General features: G+C 42.6%; 2 protein-coding genes across 3 annotated transcripts in view; both read left to right on the top strand.

The window, feature by feature from the left end:
- Positions 1-925: 925 nt before the first annotated feature.
- On the top strand, positions 926-7,770 carry LOC135523520 (ankyrin repeat domain-containing protein 1-like). The gene is made up of 9 exons (XM_064950266.1): positions 926-1,352; positions 2,528-2,710; positions 2,818-2,940; positions 3,108-3,215; positions 3,429-3,527; positions 3,723-3,821; positions 4,009-4,107; positions 5,560-5,658; positions 5,883-7,770. Exons 1-9 carry the CDS (start codon positions 1,326-1,328, stop codon positions 5,973-5,975), a joined length of 930 nt encoding a protein of 309 aa, XP_064806338.1. The 5' UTR covers positions 926-1,325; the 3' UTR covers positions 5,976-7,770.
- Positions 7,771-16,334: 8,564 nt separating this feature from the next.
- lhcgr (luteinizing hormone/choriogonadotropin receptor) overlaps positions 16,335-24,826 on the top strand; it is a 31,830-nt gene continuing 23,338 nt past the window's right edge. The window contains exon 1 of one of the 2 annotated variants that reach the window (XM_064950263.1): positions 16,335-16,744. In XM_064950263.1, coding sequence (XP_064806335.1) covers positions 16,482-16,744 — 263 coding nt within the window. In that variant the 5' untranslated portion in view covers positions 16,335-16,481. The remainder of the gene's footprint in view (positions 16,745-24,826) is intronic. The other variant, XM_064950264.1, reaches the window with a different exon arrangement.

The following is a 24,826-nucleotide window of genomic DNA, read 5'->3' as shown; positions in this document are numbered from 1 at the left end:
GGTTGTCTTGGTCATACCAATAGTTTGAAAGGCAATTAATACAGTACAATACAGTCATTTTCCTTGTGTCAGCACCATAATAATTTTCATGATCTTGTTTGTGGTAGTGGTTGTGGTAGTGGTTAACCTGTGACACACACAACCAGCCTCTTCTGTGGCCTTTTAAGGACAGGTAAAATGAGTGATGTTGGTAGCCTACTAAATGGATGTCTGAATGTCAGATCTAGCCTACAGTTCAAGCTGTGTTCTCTAAAAAAGGCAGCTGCTGACCATGCACATGCCTCCACATGCTTGCCATAACAGACTGACATTTATAAGGGCACCATTCAAAATAGTTTACCAGCAATAATGTTTTAATGAGTTACTCTGTAGTTATGAACATGTACTTTGACATGAGTAATGCAAAAAATTCATAACTGACAGGCCTACTATGGAATTTACTTTTTTGGTAACATTTTGCATTAATTAAGCTACATAGTCTACATAGTTTATCTTTATAAAACAGTTATAACACAATTTGAAATTGCGAAATTGTTATATTGGTTCATGCCAAATAGTGACCTTATGACTGCACTGCTATTGATTATACCTATTATTGTTATTATTAATATTACTAGCTAGTAAGCCTATATACAGAATTATGTTAAGTGTTAAACACCCCCCCCCCCCTGAAAGAACCATGCATCTATTAGGCATATTATATAGTAGCCTCGTCCAAATAACAAATTGTAAGTTCAATTATATATTTTTTTGTGGCAATTTTCGTTGTTGTCTTTAAATAGCAGCATATATGAGGTAAGGACCTCTCATCATGTACCTTTTTACCGTATGACCTTGTGCGTGTCGAACTCAAACTGCATGTGTCAGTCAGCTGTTTATGGCAAGTGCGAGTGGGTATCACGAACGGAAGCGCATAGTTGAGCAGTTTTGTCACCGTCCGCGCAATAAATCAGCTCTGACTGACTAGCCATTGGGCAGGCATTCTGCGATGTCACCTTATCTATGAGGAGAGTGCAAATGATTGAAGGTGTCTAGCGGTTTAGGAATTACATTTTTACAAGCCAGCAATGGTGACATCAGCGCATACCAGGGACGCATGCCAGGCGTGACCACTGACGAGACACCTTGGCTGGGGCTGCGCGAGATGGTAAAGGGTGAATAGCGGGAAACATGACCTCATTTCTGTTGTTTTTTTGGTTCCTAATCACAAACTCGTAGGCTATATAAGAGATGATGGCTCTCATCCTCACCCAGAACAGAATTGACACTGGCCACTTCGGGAGTTGAGACACTGGAATACTTTTTATCACACAGACAGACTAGACATGGGACTGCACAGCGTTGAAGAGCTGGTAGGTTGTTTTTTGCATGCGTGATCGGGATTCACTCTGCCTAATCCAGTATTTCCTCTGGGTTTGGGCATTTTAGATGTTGTTGCTGACAATATTAGTCTCTGATAGGTAGACAGGGCCGACTCCAGGCATAAACGCTTAGGGCCTCTGTCTGGCTCTCAATTAATTTACTGTTGAGAGTTAGACTCGTAGAATATATATAAGGTGCAAGTTCGAAATTTGGTTCTGCATCAGCAATTTTTATCTTGTTATGCCAATCACTGACAGTCACTCAATTAGCAATGTCAACTAACAATTTTTATATTGGTAAATTAGTCTATCTAAACTTGTAGTAATCATGGCTGAATAGCAATCGGGCATGCAGGGCACATGCCTAGATGCCCTGTCCTCCAGGGGGCCCCCATACATTTTTTAAGTCACTCTCACTATGATATTACTAAAATGGTATAAATCATGGCAAAATGTATAGAATTGCAGGAAATGTCTTATAAAAGTGCTGTGTAGAACTGCAGAGCACTAGCTTTACAATGGCAACATTTTCTCTACACCCCATGGCGAAATATGTAGAATTGCAGGAAATGTACTTTAAAACAAAAAAATCTCTCTGCTATCAAGAGGGGAGCCACTAAAATGTGGGGTGGGGGGGGGCAAACAAATCTCATTTATGGCCCCCAAAAGGCTAGAGCCGGCTCTGTAGGAGATCTTTCCGTTTGGTAATCTCCATTTTTCAATCTTTCCACGCATTTCAGACTTGATTTTCCCTCATGAAAACTGTATCAATCCCCTAAAAAAAGGCCATTAATAATTCACGTTTCCTGTTGCTGCAGGATTATTTTTCTGCTGTAGCAAACATGCTCAAATTAAGATCCTACATCTATCTGTACATACAATTAACAAAACATTATGGTTTTCATTTGGTCCAAAATAATCCAGCAGTTGGTTGTCTGCCCAGTCATCTATAAAAGGGTTGGCTTTGATCATTAGACAGCACACATTTCTCTATTAGCACCCCAATACTTCATTCTTTGGTCCTTTATTAGGACAGAAACATCTCACAGAGGGAAGGCTTTGTTGTGAATGGCTACCTGTCCTCCATTCTGTTTTTTCCTTTCTTGGAATAGAAAGTACTGCTTAGGTGGATTGCCAGCTCATCTCCAATCTGTTTTCTCTCCCAGGTCACTGGTAAAAGGTGTGAGGGAAAGGAGGCAGGCCAGCACCTATCGGGGGCGTGTTCAGAGAGTGTGTACGAGGCAGCCGTCAACCAGGAGAAACAGGATGGCCGGAGGTCACACAAAGACCTCATCCCAGAGGAGAATGAGAACAGCACTCAGGAGGAGATCACAGTTGTCAATCTCAATGTGAGTTCTTAGCTCCTCATATGCTTAGTACTCAATTAGAAACACTGAACATTCTACTTGCCTTCCAAAATGTGGCCCAACATTCTGTATACCTTATTCCTTTTCAGACCGACAAATCAGGCCGGCTGAAACTAGAGACCGTGGATGACCTTTTCAACATCCTGAAACTGAGGAAGAGGAGGAGGGAGAGGAAGGTGCAGAACAGGAAAGAACCTGAGCCAGAGATCATTGTACGTCCCGCCACTATTCACTATACACAATCTTTCTCTCCTTCTTTCTTTAAAATTCCTCACCATAATCAAGAAGAGGGAATTCAATGTAGAAAGGCCAGCAACGGATTAAAACAAGTGAAACGGCACTAAGCTAATGCATCATGTCTCTTTTCATTGTCACACAGCCCGACACAGTCGATGAAGACACGTTCCTGAAAGCAGCTATGGAAAATAAACTGCCTGTGATTGAGAAGTACCTGTCAGATGGAGGTGACCCCAACGTCGGTGATCATGTGAGTACCGCATCATGTCTCTCTTATGATGACACATGGACAGCCATCTAAGTCAGTCTTTTGACATGCCAAAAGCTACATTGATTGAGATACAACATCTTGAGTTACAGTCAGCCGAAGGCCAATATAGCCCTAGTCTCACAATGCCACAGGACAAGTAACAGGAAGCCAAACGAATCTCACTTAACTCTATCTGCCCTCCCTCTCTTACAGTTCCTAAGGACAGCACTACACAAAGCCTCATCCAAGGGCAATGTGGAGATTGTGAAGAGACTGCTGGAGGCTGGGGCTTCCATTGAGAAGAAAGACAGAGTAAGTTCTCTCTCTCTTTCTCTTAGTCACAAACTCAGATACTCAGGCAGTCATGCAAGCATACACGCACTCTCACTCACTTGCTCACTCAATCACTCATCAGAGCTCTAATTACATACAGTACATGGGAAATGGTTCAGAATGGCTGGGAACTGTCATCATCCTAACACTGTTTGTTTTGCCCACTCCCTCCAGTTGGATGCCACTTCAGTACACTGGGCCTGCAGGGGAGGCAGCTTGACTACTCTGGAGCTGCTTCTCAATGAAGGAGGGAAGTTCAACTCCAGAGACAAGGTACAACACTGAGACAGAGAGCCCTTAAACCCAATTTGTGATGCCCAACATCGAATACATTTAGGGTTTTACTTGGGGATATATACAGAACAGAGCCATATATAGAGCATATTAAATGGTATATGGATAGTTGAGCAGTCTGTGTTTGTGGTCTGACCCCCCCCCCCCCCTCTCTGTTTTCTCTCAGCTGCGCAGCACTCCTCTCCATGTGGCAGTGAGGACGGGACACAATGAATGTGCTGAGCACCTCATCCACTGTGGAGCAGACGTCAACGCTAAAGACAGAGTAAGACATACAAACCCTAATATGACAAATGCAAGCATGGGGCAAATCACAGAGAGGCTTCGAAAACCCACCAATTGTACTCCATGCTATCATTTGTACTCCCGCTGTCATCCAGAAGGCGAGGTCAGTACAGGTGCATCAAAGCTGGGACCGAGAGACTGAAAAATAGCTTCTATCTCAAGGCCATCAGACTGTTAAATAGCTATCACTTGCCGGCTACAACCCAGTTACTCTTAAAGGCTACTGCCCTATATACAGTTACATGGACATGGAATCACTGGCCACTTTAATAATGGAACACTAGCCACTTTAATAATGTTTACATACTGCTTTACTCATGTATATACTGTATTCTATTCTACTGTATTTTAGTCAATGCCACTCCGACATTGCTCTTCCTAATATTTACATTGCCGATCAAAAGTTTGGGGTCACTTAGAAATGTCCTTGTTTTTGAAAGAAAAGCTCATTTTTGTCCATTAAAATAACATAAAATTGATCAGAAATACAGTGTCGACATAGTTAATGTTGGAAATGACTATTGTAGCTGGAAATGGCTGATTTTTAATGGAATATCTACATAGGCGTACAGAGGCCCATTATCAGCAACCATCACTCCTGTGTTCAAATGGCACGTTGTGTTAGCTAATACAAGTTTATCATTTTAAAAGGCTAATTGATCATTAGAAAACCCTTTTGCAATTCTGTTAGCACAGCTGAAAACTGTTGTCCTGATTAAAGAAGCAATAAAACTGGCCTTCTTTAGACGAGTTGAGTATCTGGAGCATCAGCATTTGTGGGTTCGATTACAGGCTCAAAATGGACAGAAACAAATACATTTCTTCTGAAACTCGTCAGTCTATTCTTGTTCTGAGAAATGAAGGCTATTCCATGCAAGAAAATTGCCAAGAAACTAAAGATATCGTACAATGCTGTGTACTACTCCTTTCACAGAACAGCACAAACTGGGTCTAACCACAATAGAAAGAGGAGTGGGAGGCCCCGGTGCACAACTGAGCAAGAGGACATTAGAGTGTCTAGTTAGAGAAACAGACGTCTCACAAGTCCTCAACTGGCAGCTTCATTAAATAGTACCCACAAAACACCAGTCTCAATGTCAACGGTAAAGAGGTGACTCCGGGATGCTGGACTTCGAGGCAGAGTTCCTCTGTCCAGTGTCTGTGGTCTTTTGCCTATCTTAATCTTTTATTTTTATTGGCCAGTCTGAGATATGGCTTTTTCTTTGCAACTCTGCATAGAAGGCCAGCATCCCGGAGTCGCCTCTTCGCTGTTGACGTTGAGACTGGTGTTTTGCGGGTACTATTTCATTTATATTTAATGAGGCTGCTATATATGTGTATGTGACCAATACATTTGGATTTGATTTGATTTGCACTATTGTATAGTATGGTTGTGTATTGCGTTTTTAATAGCTACTTTGTTTATGACCAGGATGGAGACACACCCATGCACGATGCTGTGAGGATAAACCGATTCAAAATGATTAGGCTGCTGCTGATGTATGGAGCCAGTCTTAAAACTAAGAACAGTGTAAGTACTCCATAATCATCCAACATGTCTGTCCTCATACAATTTTGGCTCATCTTTTCACATTCATTGAGTATATTCCAGTGACGTCGGTATGATTGTTACTGGCTATTGTGTGAGCATAGCGCCATTTACAGTCCATTTGAATATTGATGTTTGATACAGTAAGGTGATCCATTTGACAAATGCTTAGTTCATTTGAATGTTTGTGTTTTTTCCCCTTGCAGGAAGGCAAGTCCCCTAGTGAGAATCTTCTGGCATGGCAGAGTGGTGCTAAAAACCTCCTGTGTAACATCAACAATGACAAATCTGTTAAATAGAACAATGACTTCTCAAGGTCTTGGGGAGATCTATGGCTATTGAAATCCATCCATTCATTCAGATTGTCATTGATAACTGAAACTAATAGAATTGTTGAATGCCAATATTGCTGGCCAATGTTAGGGCTGGAGCTTCCATGCATTTTGATGTTGTGTTGAAGTTGGCTATTGAGATTCTGGGGAGATTTATGTGATTGTTGGTTTTATTTTTATTTCACCTTTATTTAACCAGGTAGGGCAGACTGTGACCTGGCCAAGATAAAGCAAAGCAAAGTAAAAACAACAACACAGAGTTACACATAAACAAACGTACAGTCAATAACACAATAGAAAAATCTATGTACAGTGTGTGCAAATGTAGAAGAGTGGGGAGGTAAGGCAATAAATAGGCCATAGAGGCAAAATAAATTACAATTTAGCATTAACACTGGAGTGATGATGATGTGGAAGTAGAGATACTGGGGTGCAAAAGAGCAAGAGGATAAGTAACAATATGGGGATGAGGTAGTTGGGTGTGCTATTTACAGATTGGCTGTGTAAGCTGCTCTGACAGCTGATGCTTAATGTTAGAGAGGGAGATATATAAGACTCCAGCTTCATGGATTTTTGCAATTCGTTTCAATCATTGGCAGCAGAGAACTGGAAGGAAAGGTGGCCAAAGGAAGTGTTGGCTTTGGGGATAACCAGTGAAATATACCTGCTGGAGCACGTGCTACGTGTGGGAGTTGCTATAGTGACCAGTGAGCTGAGATAAGGTGGGGCTTTACCTAGCAGAGACTTATAGATGATCTGGAGCCAGTGGGTTTGGCGACGAATATGTAGTGAAGGCCAGCCAATGAGAGTATACAGGTCGCAGTGGTGGGCAGTATATGGGGCTTTGGTGACAAAACGGATGGTACTGTGATAGACTACATCCAGTTTGCTGAGTAGAGTGTTGGAGGCTATTTTGTAAATGACATCGCCGAAGTCAAGGATCGGTAGGATAGTCAGTTTTACGAGGGTATGTTTGGCAGCATGAGTGAAGGAGACTTTGTTGCGAAATAGGAAGCCGATTCTAGATTTCATTTTGGATGCTTAATGTGAGTCTGGAAGGAGAGTTTACAGTCTAACCAGACACCTAGGTATTTGTAATTGTCCACATATTCTAAGTCCGAACTGTCCAGAGTAGTGATGCTAGTCAGGCGTGAGGATGCGTGCAGCAATCGGTTGAAGAGCATGCACTTAGTTTTACTTGCATTTAAAAGCCGTTGGAGGCCTCGGAAGGAGTGTTGTATGGCATTGAAGCTCATTTGGAGGTTTGTTAGCACAGTGTCCAAAGAAGGGCCAGATGTATACAGAATGGTGTCGTCTGCGAAGAGGTGGATCAGAGAATCACCAGCAACAAGAGCAAGAGCAAGACAAATGCAATTGCATGTACTGTGGGATTTTACAAGGTGATATGTTACTGGAATACTTACAGTACTTACAGTACAATTGTATGCTCAAAAGACTTAACAAAAAATGAGTATTAACCAAAGCTAGTTTCTGGTTACATTCACCTGTTTCAGTCTAAACACACAGACAGAAGTGATAGTAGTGAGCTGGAATGGAAAGTTGTTGTTGGTTTAGAGAATGTTTTAAATAGGAAATCATTTGAGTGCTATTTTTTATGTTTTTTTTTTAGAAGAGACTAGAATGCAAAGCGTCAAGAGATCTCACTGAGTTTTGTATTTATTGTAAAGTTAATCTGTATATTATGCTTGTTATTTATTGTTTGTTTAAGTCAATAAACCAATCTGATATTTTCAAATACTTATTTTGTGATCCATTGTAAATGTTTTTGTTATTTGAGTCTCTGTAAACAAACAGTGTAGCCTATAGCTTCAAAATATTAAACTGGGTGGTCCTTGCATTCATAATTTCTCTGAATTTAAGATTGGATCAGTTTACCTTGGCTTTCTCCAGCCCCATCCCTCAGCTTTATAGAAAATCAATTGAAGGGGCTGCTGTTTGGCTGACGAATTCAGGATTGTGGTTTTAAAAACAGACTAAGGAAGATCTGTGTTGAAGCAGAGATCAAAGTAAATCATAGAGATGTGGGCATATGGATATTATCCAAGGCAGAGTACAAGAGGAACCAGAAGATGAGAAAGTTTGCAGACGACCCCGAGCCACACATCAAACAGCAAACCCAATTGGTAAAATAACTGTACAAATTACACTTAGAATAGAGCTGCTTTACCCTCTACTGTGTCTAAAGAAACTCCTCTGTGTGTAACCCTGGTGGAAGCCCTGCCGGCCCAGCTCAGTGAGAAGGAACCGGACCTACTGAAATGGAGGAAGAAGCGAGATACCCTGGTGGAAGCCCTGTCGGCCCAGCTCAGTGAGAAGGAACAGGACCTACTGAAATGGAGGAAGAAGCGAGATACCCTGGTGGAAGCCCTGTCGGCCCAGCTCAGTGAGAAGGAACAGGACCTACTGAAATGGAGGAAGGAGCGAGATACCCTGGTGGAAGCCCTGTCGGCCCAGCTCAGTGAGAAGGAACAGGACCAGCTGAAATGGAGGAAGGAGCGAGATACCCTGGTGGAAGCCCTGCCGGCCCAGCTCAGTGAGAAGGAACAGGACCAGCTGAAATGGAGAAAGGAGCGAGATACCCTGGTGGAAGCCCTGCCGGCCCAGCTCAGTGAGAAGGAACCGGACCTACTGAAATGGAGGAAGAAGCGAGATACCCTGGTGGAAGCCCTGTCGGCCCAGCTCAGTGAGAAGGAACAGGACCTACTGAAATGGAGGAAGGAGCGAGATACCCTGGAGGAAGCCCTGTCGGCCCAGCTCAGTGAGAAGGAACAGGACCAGCTGAAATGGAGAAAGGAGCTTGATACCCTGGTGGAAGCCCTGCCGGCCCAGCTCAGTGAGAAGGAACCGGACCTACTGAAATGGAGGAAGAAGCGAGATACCCTGGTGGAAGCCCTGTTGGCCCAGCTCAGTGAGAAGGAACAGGACCTACTGAAATGGAGGAAGAAGCGAGATACCCTGGTGGAATCCCTGTCGGCCCAGCTCAGTGAGAAGGAACAGGACCTACTGAAATGGAGGAAGGAGCGAGATACCCTGGTGGAAGCCCTGTCGGCCCAGCTCAGTGAGAAGGAACAGGACCTACTGAAATGGAGGAAGGAGCGAGATACCCTGGTGGAAGCCCTGTCGGCCCAGCTCAGTGAGAAGGAACAGGACCTACTGAAATGGAGGAAGGAGCGAGATACCCTGGTGGAAGCCCTGTCGGCCCAGCTCAGTGAGAAGGAACAGGACCAGCTGAAATGGAGGAAGGAGCGAGATACCATGGTGGAAGCCCTGCCGGCCCAGCTCAGTGAGAAGGAACAGGACCAGCTGAAATGGAGAAAGGAGCGAGATACCATGGTGGAAGCCCTGCCGGCCCAGCTCAGTGAGAAGGAACAGGACCAGCTGAAATGGAGGAAGGAGCGAGATACCCTGGTGGAAGCCCTGCCGGCCCAGCTCAGTGAGAAGGAACAGAACCAGCTGAAATGGAGGAAGGAGCGAGATACCCTGGTGGAAGCCCTGTCGGCCCAGCTCAGTGAGAAGGAACAGGACCTACTGAAATGGAGGAAGGAGCGAGATACCCTGGTGGAAGCCCTGTCGGCCCAGCTCAGGGAGAAGGAACAGGACCTACTGAAATGGAGGAAGGAGCGAGATACCCTGGTGGAAGCCCTGTCGGCCCAGCTCAGGGAGAAGGAACAGGACCTACTGAAATGGAGGAAGGAGCGAGATACCCTGGTGGAAGCCCTGTCGGCCCAGCTCAGGGAGAAGGAACAGGACCTACTGAAATGGAGGAAGGAGCGAGATACCCTGGTGGAAGCCCTGTCGGCCCAGCTCAGGGAGAAGGAACAGGACCTACTGAAATGGAGGAAGGAGCGAGATACCCTGGTGGAAGCCCTGTCGGCCCAGCTCAGGGAGAAGGAACAGGACCTACTGAAATGGAGGAAGGAGCGAGATACCCTGGTGGAAGCCCTGTCGGCCCAGCTCAGTGAGAAGGAACAGGACCTACTGAAATGGAGGAAGGAGCGAGATACCCTGGTGGAAGCCCTGTCGGCCCAGCTCAGTGAGAAGGAACCGGACCTACTGAAATGGAGGAAGAAGCGAAATACCCTGGTGGAAGCCCTGTCGGCCCAGCTCAGTGAGCAGGAACAGGACCTACTGAAATGGAGGAAGGAGCGAGATACCCTGGTGGAAGCCCTGTCGGCCCAGCTCAGTGAGAAGGAACAGGACCTACTGAAATGGAGGAAGGAGCGAGATACCCTGGTGGAAGCCCTGTCGGCCCAGCTCAGTGAGAAGGAACAGGACCTACTGAAATGGAGGAAGGAGCGAGATACCCTGGTGGAAGCCCTGTCGGCCCAGCTCAGTGAGAAGGAACAGGACCAGCTGAAATGGAGGAAGGAGCGAGATACCCTAGTGGAAGCCCTGTCGGCCCAGCTCAGTGAGAAGGAACAGGACCAGCTGAAATGGAGGAAGGAGCGAGATACCCTGATGGAAGCCCTGTCGGCCCAGCTCAGTGAGAAGGAACAGGACCAGCTGAAATGGAGGAAGGAGCGAGATACCCTGATGGAAGCTCTGTCGGCCCAGCTCAGTGAGAAGGAACAGGACCAGCTGAAATGGAGGAAGGAGCGAGATACCCTGGTGGAAGCCCTGTCGGCCCAGCTCAGTGAGAAGGAACAGGACCAGCTGAAATGGAGGAAGGAGCGAGATACCCTGGTGGAAGCCCTGTCGGCCCAGCTCAGTGAGAAGGAACAGGACCTACTGAAATGGAGGAAGGAGCGAGATACCCTGGTGGAAGCCCTGTCGGCCCAGCTCAGTGAGAAGGAACAGGACCTACTGAAATGGAGGAAGGAGCGAGATACCCTGGTGGTAGCCCTGCCGGCCCAGCTCAGTACCTCATTTTCAAAGGATAGAACTAAGAACATGAACAACTTCATTGTTAAGAACACTATAAAAATATGGAAGAAAATTAAACTTACTCTACAAGAACCAATATTACTCCCTTAAAACACAACCTTGTCGAATAATCCTTGGGTAGCTTTTCAGAATTCACTGATAAACTGGTCCACATTGAAAACTAAAGGCATAAGAAACCATAAATGACTTGGTAACATGAATTGCATTTATTTCCATGAGAGAATTCAAAAGTAATTTTGGACTCACCAAAGTAGATAGTTTCAAATATATGCAATTTAAAGGTACATATCACAACATTTCGATTAGAAATATGTTGGCCCTCACGCAACCTTGAGTGAATCTTATTTGAGTCAGATAAGGATGTTCACATGATAGGGAAGATATACAAAACCTTGCAGAGAGCTTATCCAACTGACATTCTCCTAGAAAAAAATATAAACTATTGGAATTTAGACTTAAAAAGAATTTATGTTGGCACAAGATGGAGGGAAAGTTGGAGCATAACTAACGAAATTACAGTTAACGAAAATGTACACTTAATCCAGTATAAACTACTGTATGTAATGAATTATACAAGAGACAAAATACAGCACAAACTAATAATGATTCAATAATCCATGCTTTCTGGGAACGCTATGGAGTCCCGGAATTGTGGGTGGAGCTAGAAAGTTAGCTGTCAGAAGCCCTAATATACAGTATGAATGTACGTTTAGCTGGAGGTCTAGATACCGAAACTCCTCTCCAGCAACGAAGACGACGATAAACAGATTTGTCTCTGCTGCAACACCACCTCTCAACCAGCAGAAGTCAGTGAAAGCACAGACATGATGGATTGTTTGCTTGGGACTGTCAGAAACTATTTTCCTTTGGGATTATACAATTAGCACTATTAAATAGTCAATCTGCGATAAAAAAAAAAAAAAAAAATTAAATTAATGATATACTCCCATTGATTCTTGAAGAACATATAATTTATAAGTGCCTCAGGAGTTTAGTTCAACGGCTGGACTACTCCACCAAAACCCACATATAAACGTGTTTTACAAATGTATTTGTAAACAATGTTATTATAAACAAACACCGTATATCCTTAGAATGTGGTGAAAATGATCATTTTGATATCATAGACGGTCCGTCTATTGCTTTTGCTTATGCTACAAGATTGCACGAGACATATATACAGTAATTCAAGATAAGAACAATATGTTCTGTGTCCTGTTAATTCCCGTTAGTATGCACTTAGAAATGTAGCGAGAACTGAAGGTCAGAGTGACCTTGGAAGAGGATCAAAGGGAAATTACATTTCTTGGGTGGAATTTAGAAACGCTTCGATTTTTATCTGCTGTTTTTCTTTATGAGACCCACCACACCCCAACCCTTCCCTTGCCTGAAGTCTGATTATAATAGTTGCTGGCTCTTACAGAGTCTGATTTAGATGCTAATGAGGATGTGGTGTCCCAAATGCCACTCTATTCCCTATATAATGCACAGTGTTAGGGAAAGCTATGATGAAAATATAGTGTACCAAGCTATACAATTATTTCACACTGGAAGCAGTTGCGCTACAGTAAAGCTAGCCTTAAGATACATATTGTTCGTTTAACTAAAGTTACTATGAATAAGTAGTTCACCAAATCAAAATGACCTCGTGAAAAATGATATGTAATACAAAGTTGAGACACATGACAGCAAGAACACATCACTCTGTAGTAAGATGTTAAGAGGCCAATGAGATCCGTGTGACAGCCAGAAAGTGAGTGTGGTCGTAAAGGAAAACATAGTCCCAAAATGTTTTGCTTGTCAGAACTCAACTTTTCAAGATACTGTATGAACTTTCAAAATGCAGAAATCATCCCCATATGATGCAAAACGCAGCACCATATGATGAAAAATGGGGACAATTGGGGACAATTTCTGTATTTTGAAAGTTACATACAGTATATGGAAAACTTGAGTTCTGACAAGAAAAACATTTAGGGACTATGTCAACAAAGGACTAATGAAACAAATACAAAAATATAATTTTTGGGTGGAGTTTTCCATTAATTTCCCAGTGGTCAGAGAGAGGGAGAACAATAGGGGGTTGTTTTTTGTAAAACATGTATGCCTAGTGGGTTGTTCTAGATAGAAGTTAGGTACACCGATACATGCCAAGAAAACTACTGAAAACACAATAAGATTTTAATTTTGTTTAACCACCACCAAGCTGCTGCAAAACGTAGTTCAATTACTAGTTGAATTACAAGTAGTGGAACTACTCCCCAACACTGGTGAGGAGTAGTCCACTATGTGCCAAAAGTAGTGCACTATGCAGGGAATAGGGTGCCATTTGGGACGCAAACTTGCTGCTGGCATGAACATGAAGACTGGCTGGTACTCAAGGTTTTGGACAAAAACAGGGTAAAAAAACATGCATTTTCCTCTGTGCTATGTCTTCTGACAACCACATTAAAAATAAGTATTTTTACATTTCATGTGTCTTAATCTGTGTTTCTTGTACTTTTAGATACTGTTTTTAAACTGTACAAATTGTTTAACCCAAAATAAAATCAATGAATCGTCAACTCATGTAAATGTCCTAGGCCCATATTCACAAAGGCAGTGTTTATACAGGCAGCCCAATTATGATATTGTTTTCACTATTGGTCTTTTGACCAATTAGATCAGCTCTGAAAAAGATCTGATGTGAAAAGATCTAATGCGATTGGTCAAAAGACCAATTAGTGGAAAAACTATCAGAATTGGGCTGCCTGTGTAAATGCAGCCAAAGCGTTGCAGCGTGTGGATCTAGGATCAGTTTAGCCTTGGATCACAAGCAATACGATTACATGGACAGAGGGGACTGATCCAAGATCAGCACTCCTACTCTGAGACGCTTGCTAATATATGTCCCCTGATACGAACATTGGGACCCAAATTAAGGTGCTTCCTGAAACTGTATTTTATCTGGCATCTGGTCCAAGGCAAAGTTGTAAGTACAAAACATACTTTAAGGTTCCTGGAATGTTACAATATAAAATGAAGTTAATCTCTCCTGACTGAGGAATGGGAAATGGAGTGTCCATCCACACTCTTACAAAACATAGTTATATTTGGAACCCAATAAAAAGCATGAGCTGGCGCACACCCAGAGAAAATGATTTAGTGTCGGGGTGCTGACTTATGGTGAATAAACTGTAAGCTCTAAAATAAATGAAGAGAGTCGCACACTCTATGTATAGTTCATTCAGACCCCTTGACTTTTTCCACATTTTGTTAGGTTATAGCCTTATTCTAAAATCTATTACATAGTGTTTTCCCCCTCGTAAATCTACACACACAATACCCCATAATGACAAAGCAAAAACAGGTTTTGAGAAATGTTTGAACATAATTTATTTTTAAAAATCACATTTACATAACTATTCAGACCCTTTACTGAGTACTTTGTTGAAGCACCTTTGGAAGCAATTACAGCCTCGATTCTTCTTGGGTATGATGCTACAAGCTTGGCACATCTGTATTTGGGGAGTTTCTCCCATTCTTCTCTGCAGATCCTCTCAAGCTCTGTCAGCTCGGATGCACAGCTATTTCACGGTTTCTCCAGAGATGTTCAATCAAGGACATTCAGAGACTTGTCCCGAAGCCACTCGTGCATTGTCTTGGCTGTGTGCTTAAGGTCATTGTCCTGTTGGACGGTGAACCTTCACCCCAGTCTGAAGTCCTGAGCACTCGGGAGCAGGTTTTCATCAAGGATCTCTCTGTACTTTGTTTTGTTCATCTTTTGCTCGAGCCTGACTAGTCTCCCAGTCCCTGACGCTGACAAACACCCCCACCGCATGATGCTGCCACCACCATGCTTCACCATAGGGATGGTGCCACCACCATGCTTCACCGTAGGGATGGTGCCACCACCGTAGGGATGCTGCCACCACCATGCTTCACCGTAGGGATGGTGCCACCACGTCATGTGTTTTTTACTGAAGAGTGGCTTCCGTCTGGCCCCTCTACCATAAAGGCCAGATTGGTGGAATGCTGCAGAGATGGTTGTCATTCTAGAAGGTTCTCCCATCTCCACAGAGGAACTCTGGTGCTGTCAGAGTGGCCATTGGGTCCTTGGTCGCCTCCACAAACAAGGCCCTTCTTCCCTGATTGCTCAGCTTGGCCGGGCAGCCAGCTCTAGGAAGAGTCTTGTGGGTTCCAAACTCCTTCCATTTATGAATGGAGGTCACTGTGTTCTTGGGGACCTTCAATGCTGCAGACATTTTTTGTTACCCTTCCTCAGATCTGTACCTCGACACAATCCTGTCTAAGAGCTCTACAGACAATGCCTTCGACCTCACTTCTTGATTTTTGCTCTGACATGCATTGTCAACTGTGGGACCTTATATAGACAGGTGTGTGCCTTTCCAAACCATGTCCAATCAATTGAATTTACCACAGGTGGACTCCAATCAACTTGTAGAAACATCTCAATGATGATCAACGAAAACTGGATGAACCTGAGCTCAATTTCGAGTCTCAAAGCAAAGGGTCTGAATACTTATGTAAATAAGGTATTTCTGATTTTTTATTTTTAATACATTTATGGGGTATTGTGTGTAGATTGATGAGGGAACATTTTTATTTAATCCATTTTAGAATAAGGCTGTAATGTAACAAAATGTGTGAAATGGGAAGGGGTCTGAATACTTTCCGAATGCACTGTAGTTTATTGGGTAAAATACCAATGCTTTGGCATCATTGTACCTTCTTCAGGGTAATGTCATGAATGCTTGAGCCAGGTAATGTAGACAAAACATGCAATTAGTGCAACCAATGACAATATATGGAACCCAAATAGATTTGATCCTGTGATGCAGGCCATATGGCAAAGGGAGGGGTGGGGTGGGTGGAACTTAAAAGAACTGCAATAAAAAAACTATGACATTTCCAAGATTCCACTCTATTTCATTCCCCATTTGATCCTCTTTCAAGGTCCCTTTGGCCTTCTGTTCTGCCAAACACAAACAGACACATAGGCTAGAAGATATTGTTCTTATCTTGAATTAGGTCTACTATCTCTTGTCTCTTGTGCAATCATGCAAAACAAGCTGTTGGAAACCATTCTATTGTGGTGCATTTCCATTAGGATTAGACAGGGCTTGAACTAATGGCTTGGGACCTCCATAATAAAACATTCAGAAATGTGATATTTTATGAAAGTTAATATGTTGATATTTAATACGTTTATATTTTATTTAAGTTATACTGTATCTTGTCTCAGAATAGATACATCAAGTAATTATGTCATGTTTGAGAGGTAGACTATGGGTAGACACTGTAGGTTAATGACAGAAAAGACCATGACATCCCTGGGCCCCTGCAATCGTTATAATACTGACAGTTTACACGTGACGCGGAGCGATTACGGGGTAGGCGGGAATGGAGAGCATCTGGTGCGCTCGCGTCTGCACAAAGCGCTCCAGCCACTATTTGGAATTTATTGCACAGGCTATCCTTTTGATGGATAGAGCAATGTTTGTTTCTTCCTCCATTCAAACGTACGCTGCATCAATCCACCGAGTCTGTTCCAACAGAAGGACGTAAATGGTTATCATCATCATCTTTGCTGCTCCTACTGTATGTGGTTATTGGGATTTATTGCTTCAATTTGAAAAGTTGGATAATTCAATGATGTCGATATCGCTGTTGTTCTTGTTCTACCCGTCTGTTTTGCTCTTCTTTGGCTTTGGCTGCCGGTACGCTTCAAGCTTTGTGTGTCCGGGAATCTGCCGGTGTTCCGCCAACACCATTAGATGTAACAACTTCACGGAGAAGTCCGTTCCAACGAGCGAAAGGGGTCCAAGACTGTAAGTGATTTATATGACATCTGAGCAGATTAATATTTTGTGGATGGACATGGTAACAATAATTTACATAATATTGGTGCGCATTTACACACTGGTCAAATCAATTGGAACCAGATAGCATGCATGCAAATACGATGTTAAATTAGTTAACTTTTTAAAAATGAAAGATTAGTCATGTATGGTGGTGTTTTAAAAAGCACAAGTGCTCAATTCTATTATTACTTGTCTTGATAGACTACAATTGGTGTTACTTTCAGAAAATGTATCCTACGTCTACGGGGAGACAGGTAGCCCAATGGTTAGAGTATTGGGCCAGTAACCCGTAGGTTTCTAGATCGAATCACCGAGTTGACAAAGTACAAATCTGTCGTTCTTACCCTGAACAAGGGGAGCTGTTCCCGGGCCGTCATCGTAATTAACCATTTGTTCTTAATTAACGGACTTGCCTAGTTAAATATATATATACTTTTCCATTGGGTACGCTGTGGATGCACAGGAAGTTCCAAAGCCTTCTAAATCTACGGAAACGTGCTCTCTATGCATTTGAAAAATCCCAGCAACATATATATTTTTGCTTTATACCCAAGAAGCTCTAGCTCCGGATACCTTCCACTAGTCCTGAGAGGCTGACTACTCTAGTTACTGAATTGATATAATGCTCCGGATACCTTCCTCTAGTCCTGAGAGGCTGACTACTCTAGTTACTGAATTGATATAATGCTCCGGATACCTTCCTCTAGTCCTGAGAGGCTGACTACTCTAGTTACTGAATTGATATAATGCTCCGGATACCTTCCACTAGTCCTGAGAGGCTGACTACTCTAGTTACTGAATTGATATAATGCTCCGGATACCTTCCACTAGTCCTGAGAGGCTGACTACTCTAGTTACTGAATTGATATAATGCTCCGGATACCTTCCACTAGTCCTGAGAGGCTGACTACTCTAGTTACTGAATTGATATAATGCTCCGGATACCTTCCACTAGTCCTGAGAGGCTGACTACTCTAGTTACTGAATTGATATAATGCTCCAGATACCTTCCTCTAGTCCTGAGAGGCTGACTACTCTAGTTACTGAATTGATATAATGCTCCGGATACCTTCCACTAGTCCTGAGAGGCTGACTACTCTAGTTACTGAATTGATATAATGCTCCAGATACCTTCCTCTAGTCCTGAGAGGCTGACTACTCTAGTTACTGAATTGATATAATGCTCCAGATACCTTCCTCTAGTCCTGAGAGGCTGACTACTCTAGTTACTGAATTGATATAATGCTCCAGATACCTTCCTCTAGTCCTGAGAGGCTGACTACTCTAGTTACTGAATTGATATAATGCTCCAGATACCTTCCTCTAGTCCTGAGAGGCTGACTACTCTAGTTACTGAATTGATATAATGCTCCAGATACCTTCCTCTAGTCCTGAGAGGCTGACTACTCTAGTTACTGAATTGATATAATGCTCCAGATACCTTCCTCTAGTCCTGAGAGGCTGACTACTCTAGTTACTGAATTGATATAATGCTCCGGATACCTTCCTCTAGTCCTGAGAGGCTGACTACTCTAGTTACTGAATTGATATAATGCTCCGGATACCTTCCTCTAGTCCTAAGAGGCTGACTACTCTAGTTACTGAATTGATATAATGCTCCGGATACCTTCCTCTAGTCCTGAGAGGCTGACTACTCTAGTTACTGAATTGATATAATGCTCCGGATACCTTCCTCTAGTCCTGAGAGGCTGACTACTCTAGTTACTGAATTGATATAATGCTCCGGATACCTTCCTCTAGTCCTGAGAGGCTGACTACTCTAGTTACTGAATTGATATAATGCTCCGGATACCTTCCTCTAGTCCTAAGAGGCTGACTACTCTAGTTACTGAATTGATATAATGCTCCGGATACCTTCCTCTAGTCCTAAGAGGCTGACTAAGAGAAGTTATGTTCTGCTATTTCATCCTCAAATCCCAAGGCTCTAAAACACTATGTGGCCAACTTTGTGAATTTTTTATTACTTGATTTGGATATGACTAAATGCAGATGTTCTATTGAATTCTACTAAATTTGAAACATACTAGCCTGTGTGTGTGTGTGTGTGTGTGTGTGTGTGTGTGTGTGTGTGTGTGTGTGTGTGTGTGTGTGTGTGTGTGTGTGTGTGTGTGTGTGTGTGTGTGTGTGTGTGTGTGTGTGTGTGTGTGTGTGTGTGTGTGCGTGTGTGCGTGCGTGCGTGCGTGCGTATGGAGAGAGGTTCAAAGTTGTAAATTAGTTCAAAGCAAATCTCTCTCGCCAGAGTATAGTGGCCATCTCCTGCAGTCAAGTTTCCATTAAAGGGATAGCTCACTTTTCTGAAGTCTAGTTTAGGATTGCTACACGCTGCAAAATTGTGAGCCAGATGATTCTTGAAATTGTTAAATAACGAGTTAATGGATTTAAAAATGTTTCAGAGTACACAACAACACCCTATAGAGAAGTCGAAAAAAAGCTGAACATCAAAAGTGAACTAACCCTTTAAAGATGTGTGTCTGTAAGCCACATTTTGGCAGGCAGACTGTTTTTAAAACCTCTATAAGTCTTCTCCTAGATAATTTGCTGAGGTCATTTTTACACAGCAAATTCTCCAGTGTTAAATCAACACTGACAGTGGTAAATGTAACATCTAGTTAGTGTAAAGCCCTTTTTGCAAATTTCCTAGAGGGCCTTGCCTGTCGAGTGAATTGTAAAGTTACCACCCATGACTGTATTTGTTAGGGACAGTGACATAGTTGTTGCGTTCATAAATGTTCAGTCCTATGGCCTTCACCAAGTGAGATACTAAGCTAATATGTTAACAATAAAATGTAATTATTCAACACAATAACAAATATTTAATAAGGTATTTTGAGGGCCAAGTTTTACCCCAATACAGTGACCTGAAACTCATGTTTTTCAGGCCTGCAAGTCACATTATGATGGCTTGCAAAGTGATGGGTAATTCTTATTGGAATCTAGCCAGAGTGGGGATATGCAACATTTTGAACTCTTCTTTTTATTGCCCCTGCAGCCCTGCAGGTTTGACCATCCAGGACAATGCCTAAGGACATGAGACTACCTAAGACATCTAAACTGGAACAACCATTTCAGTTTAAAAGTAATGGGTGCAATAAGTCCAAGTAACAGTGCAATAAGTCCAAGTAGCAGTTTCCTTGGATCAGTTTAGAAAAATGTACGTTATTTATATTTAAGTAGCATAATATTAATCAATGTACATGCAAAAAATAGACATTGAAACAAACAATTTAAAAAAATCAACCTGCAGTATAGCCTTCTGGGAAATATGATAATGATGGGCGTGATTTTGGTTTAACACTGGTTATTAACGCCAACACTGGGGTTCTTTTGATCCAACACGTTTTAATTTAACACTTACATCATTAATTTATCACTAGAATGAAAATGTTAACTGAATCCTTTCCAGGCAGTCTTTGCAAATGACCATGTTGTACCTTTAAGAGGCTAAAGCCACAAAAGACCTAATGGAATGGCATGGTATCAGTTATCTGTTGTTGATTTTTCAATCTAACATTTCTAGTGTTGATTTAGGAGAAAACTATGTTTTTTGTTCCCAAATCCTAATTAAATTTTATTGGTTCCAAACACGTGTTTAGCAGATGTTATTGCGAGTGTAGCAAAATGATTGTGCTTCTAGCTCTGACAGTGAGGTAATATCTAACAAGTAATATCTAACAATTACACAACATATACCCAATACGCACAAATCTAGTTAAGGAATGGAATTAAGAATATAAAAATATATGGACTAGCAATGTCAGAGTGGCATAGAATAAGATACAGCAGAATAGTATAGGATACAGTATATACATATGAGATGGGTAATGCAAGATTTGTAGACATTATTAAAGTGACTAGTGTTCCGTTTATTAAAGTCTATGTATATAGGCAACAGCCTCTATGTAGTAGTGATGGCTATTTAACAGTCTGATGGCCTTGAGATAGAAGCTGTTTTTCAGTCTCTCGGTCCCAGCTTTGATGCACCTGTACTGACCTCGCCTTCTGGAGGATAGGGTGAACAGGCAGTGGCTCGTGTGGTTGTTGTCCTTGATCATCTTTTTGGCCTTCCTGTGACATCGGGTGCTATAGGTGTCCTGGAGGGCAGGTAGTTTGCCCCTGGTGATGCATTGGGGAGACCGCAATACCCTCTGGAGAGCCCTGCGATTGCATTGTCTGTGGATCTATTGTGGTGGTAAGCAAATGTAGATTTTAATAGTTACAATAGGTACAACATCTCCAATACACTTCCTGTTAAACTCTGTCACTGAATCAGAGTGTATTTGTCAATGTTTTTCTCGGAAGCTACCCGGAACATATCCAAGTCCGTCTGATCAAAACAATCTTGAAGCGTGGGTTCCGATTGGTCAGACCAGCGTTGACTAGTCCTTAGCACTGGTACTTCCTGTTTGAGTTTCTGCCTATAGGAAGGGAGGAGCAAAATGAAGTCGTGGTTAAATTTGTCAAAAGGAGAGCGGGGGAGGGTCTTATAGGCATCCCTAAAGTTGGAGTAACAGTGGTCGAGTGTTTTGCAGCGCAAGTACTGCAGTCGATATATTGGTAGAACTTCTGTATTGTTTTTCTCAAATTTGCTTTGTTAAAATCCCCAGCTACAATAAATGCAGCCTCAGGATATATCGTTTACAGTTTGCATAAAGTCCAGTGGAGTACTTTTCACGAGATGTCACAGGCCCTGCAAACAGAAATGACTTGTTAGGATGTCACCGGAACTTCAAAAAAACAGGCACAGTGTTTTCAACTTACATATTTGACAGACTTCAACTATGTTTACTTACATAGTCATTATTATTCAACATGTCCTCACCTGGGATTTGAACTCACAACCTTTTGTTCACGGCATTCTTCCTGCTATGCCACCATGTTTGTGTCTGTGACTGATTTCACCTGTATTCCTACACTTTGGACATCAAAGTAAACCTCAACTTTGTATAATACACACAAAAATTCTTTATCATAGTGATTCAGGAGTAACATTAAAGCATGAAAATATGCCCCACCAACATTAGACAACTATACAGGAAACCCTCAAATTGCTGAAATAAGTTAATTAAATTAATGATGCAAGAATAGCCAGTCTAAGTCTAGTTTTTAACCTCCTGCTTTGAGCTGGATGTGTCACATTCTGACCTTTATTTCCTTTGTTTTTGTATTTATTTAGTATGGTCAGGGCGTGAGTTGGGTGGGCAGTCTATGTTTGATTTTCTATGATTTGGGATTTCTATGATTCGGCCGAGTATGGTTCTCAATCAGAGGCAGGTGTCATTAGTTGTCTCTGATTGAGAATCATACTTAGGTAGCCTGGGTTGCACTGTTTGTTTGTGGGTGATTGTCTATGTTAGTGGCTTGTGTCAGCACAGGTCTCAGTTGTAGCTTCACGGTCATATTTAGTTGATTGGTTTTTGTTACTCTTTTGTATAGTGTTCAGTGTTCTCTTTATTAAAATTCACTATGAACACATACCACGCCGCATATTGGTCCTCTGATCCTTCTCGCCTCTCCTCTTCAAATGAAGAGGAGGAAGACCGTGACAGGATGTGTCAATGTGTAGTTCGTACATGCATAGTCTATAAGCAGAATTACCGTGTTACCTCAATTAGCCACAAAATCCCTAGTTTGAAAGTGACTGTTTTTCTGAAAGGTGTGATGCATCATTTTCCCAAAATGTTCACCCTCGTGAACCAGCCTCCTAGCAATTAGAGTTCAATCAATCAGCTTCAGCCCCTCGCCATTTGAGTGACAGCTACCAAGATATACACACAGCAGAGTGAGAGAGAGAGCAATGACATGGTGCACATATCTGGACATATGTGACGTAGTACGCAATTGTCGGGGATCACTTTTGGCTCGAGTGCTGCTTTCAAAACTACTGGCCAAAAAGTATACAAAAGTACTGGACAATCTCCTTAACTGATAGCAGCACAGACGGCACTCTTTTGTTAAGCGCAGAGATGTATTAAAGGTAATTACTCTGTAGTCGACTTCTGAGAATGCTTACAGACTTTTTGTAGCAGCAGACATATAAGTGTACCCCTAACTCCAGAGGTTGTGATATCAAATCCCGCTATGGTCATATTGAAAAGTCAGTACTATGTTGTCATTGATTAAAGCTTTTTACACTATTTTAGCTGAACAGTTCAAAATCGCCATATCGTTTACCATTTATCTAAAAAAAAAACATACCATTTAATTATTTCCCTTGCAAATTTTTTTAATGAATTTTGCAATTTCACAATGTGAAATCATGTGAAAACAAAAGAGACACATGTGAGGTCAGATGTTCAATGTATTACATTTAGAGATCACATGTTACCATGTTTTCACTTCACATGTGGAATTGCAAGTTCACATGTGAAAATCAAAACGTGAAAATCACATTTGCAGTTCCACATGTAAGAAACTAACGTGTAAGAAACTAACTCTCACATGTGGAATTGCATTTTTTCGATTTCGCAGTTTTACAAACTTTCAAATGTTGTCATATGTGTAGTTTCATGGTATCTCATGTTGAAATTTTGCATCCCCATGTTGTCACATTTATTTCACGATGTCAAATGTTTTCACTTGTGTAGTTTCATGTTATCACATGTTTCTTTTTTTTACATGTTGTCACTTTATCACATTAACTTCACATGTGAAACACTTGTGATCACATATGAAATTAATTTGGTTTTCATGTCCCTGACATCACTTGCTCAAATTCTAACCAACTGTTGAGACCCCAACTGAGTTCTGAATAAAATAATATATACAACAAATTTGGGAAATTGATCTGCGGGCCTACAAAGGGGGGGGGGGGGGGTCGTCTGTTTATATCTTCCAAACCACAGTTACATTAAAGTGAACTAATCGGCCATTCCATTTGAGTGGCTCTGTCCTCCATTTCTTATTCTGCTGTCACGATGGGCCTCGTCTGAGGTTACCTTAGCTGGTGGTTACATTAGCTGGTGTTTGGACATCTGTAGGAGCTCGGCTTAATGAGGAGGCCTGTCAATGTGGCTTTTGTAAATCGAGAGATTGTCCAAACATTCTGACACACTAATTGTAACGATTGTCTGTGGTGGAAGAAGGTGAGGACCAAAGCGCAGCGTGGTAAGTGTTCATATTTTTAATAAAATAACTGAACACTGAACAAAACAATAAACGACAAACGAACAGTCCCGTAAGATGAATGGAAAAAACATTAAACAGGAAATAATCACCCACAAAACACAGGTGGGAAAAGGCTACCTAAGTATGATTCTCAATCAGAGACAACGAACGACACCTGCCTCTGATTGACAACCATACCAGACCAAACACAAAAACACAACATAGAAAAAGGAACATAGACTACCCACCCCAACTCACGCCCTGACCAAACTAAAACAAAGACATAATAAAGGAACTAAGGTCAGAACCCCCGCCAAAGGTTCGGACTCTGGCCGCAAAACGTGAACCTATAGGGGAGGGTCTGGGTGGGCGTCTGTCCGCGGTGGCGGCTCTGGAGCGAGACGTGGACCCCACTCCACCATAGTCTCGGCCCACTTAAGTGACGCCTTGGGAGCGGCGACCCTCGCCGCCGCCTCGGACTGGGTTCCTTGCCGCGGGTCCCGAATGGACCGGAGATTCCGGCAGCACCGGACAGGCGGGAGACTCAGGCAGCTCCGGCGTGAAGGGCGATTCCGGCAGCTCCTGACACGGGGAGTGAGCTCCTGACTGATGGGCGGCTCTGGCAGATCCTTCCTGACTGACGGGCGGCTCTGGCAGCTCCTGACTGACGGGCGGCTCCGGCAGCTCCTGACTGATGGGGGCGGCTCCGACTGACAGCTCCTGACTGACGGGCGGCGGCTCTGGCAGCTCCTTACTGAGCTCCTGGGCGGCTCTGGTAGCTCAGGACAGACGGGCGGCTCAAAATGCCGCCGCAGATTATCTCTCAACCCCAACAGAGGAGGAGAGATCTAGGGGTTTAAAGATGTGGGGGTTTTATGACCCATCACGACCATGGTAAATTTTAGGACACAGACAACATTCCTG

This window comes from Oncorhynchus masou, chromosome 31, assembly GCF_036934945.1.
Source record: "Oncorhynchus masou masou isolate Uvic2021 chromosome 31, UVic_Omas_1.1, whole genome shotgun sequence".
Taxonomy (NCBI): domain Eukaryota; kingdom Metazoa; phylum Chordata; class Actinopteri; order Salmoniformes; family Salmonidae; genus Oncorhynchus; species Oncorhynchus masou.
Note: the sequence above shows the minus strand (reverse complement) of the source record. Positions and strands in the feature narration are given on the sequence as shown.

Coding starts and splice junctions, on each gene's coding strand:
- LOC135523520 (XM_064950266.1), top strand. CDS start 1,326: ATGGGACTGCACAGCGTTGAAGAGCTG. Junction 2,711..2,817: donor TCACAGTTGTCAATCTCAAT/GTGAGTTCTTAG, acceptor ATTCCTTTTCAG/ACCGACAAATCAGGCCGGCT. Junction 3,822..4,008: donor AGTTCAACTCCAGAGACAAG/GTACAACACTGA, acceptor GTTTTCTCTCAG/CTGCGCAGCACTCCTCTCCA.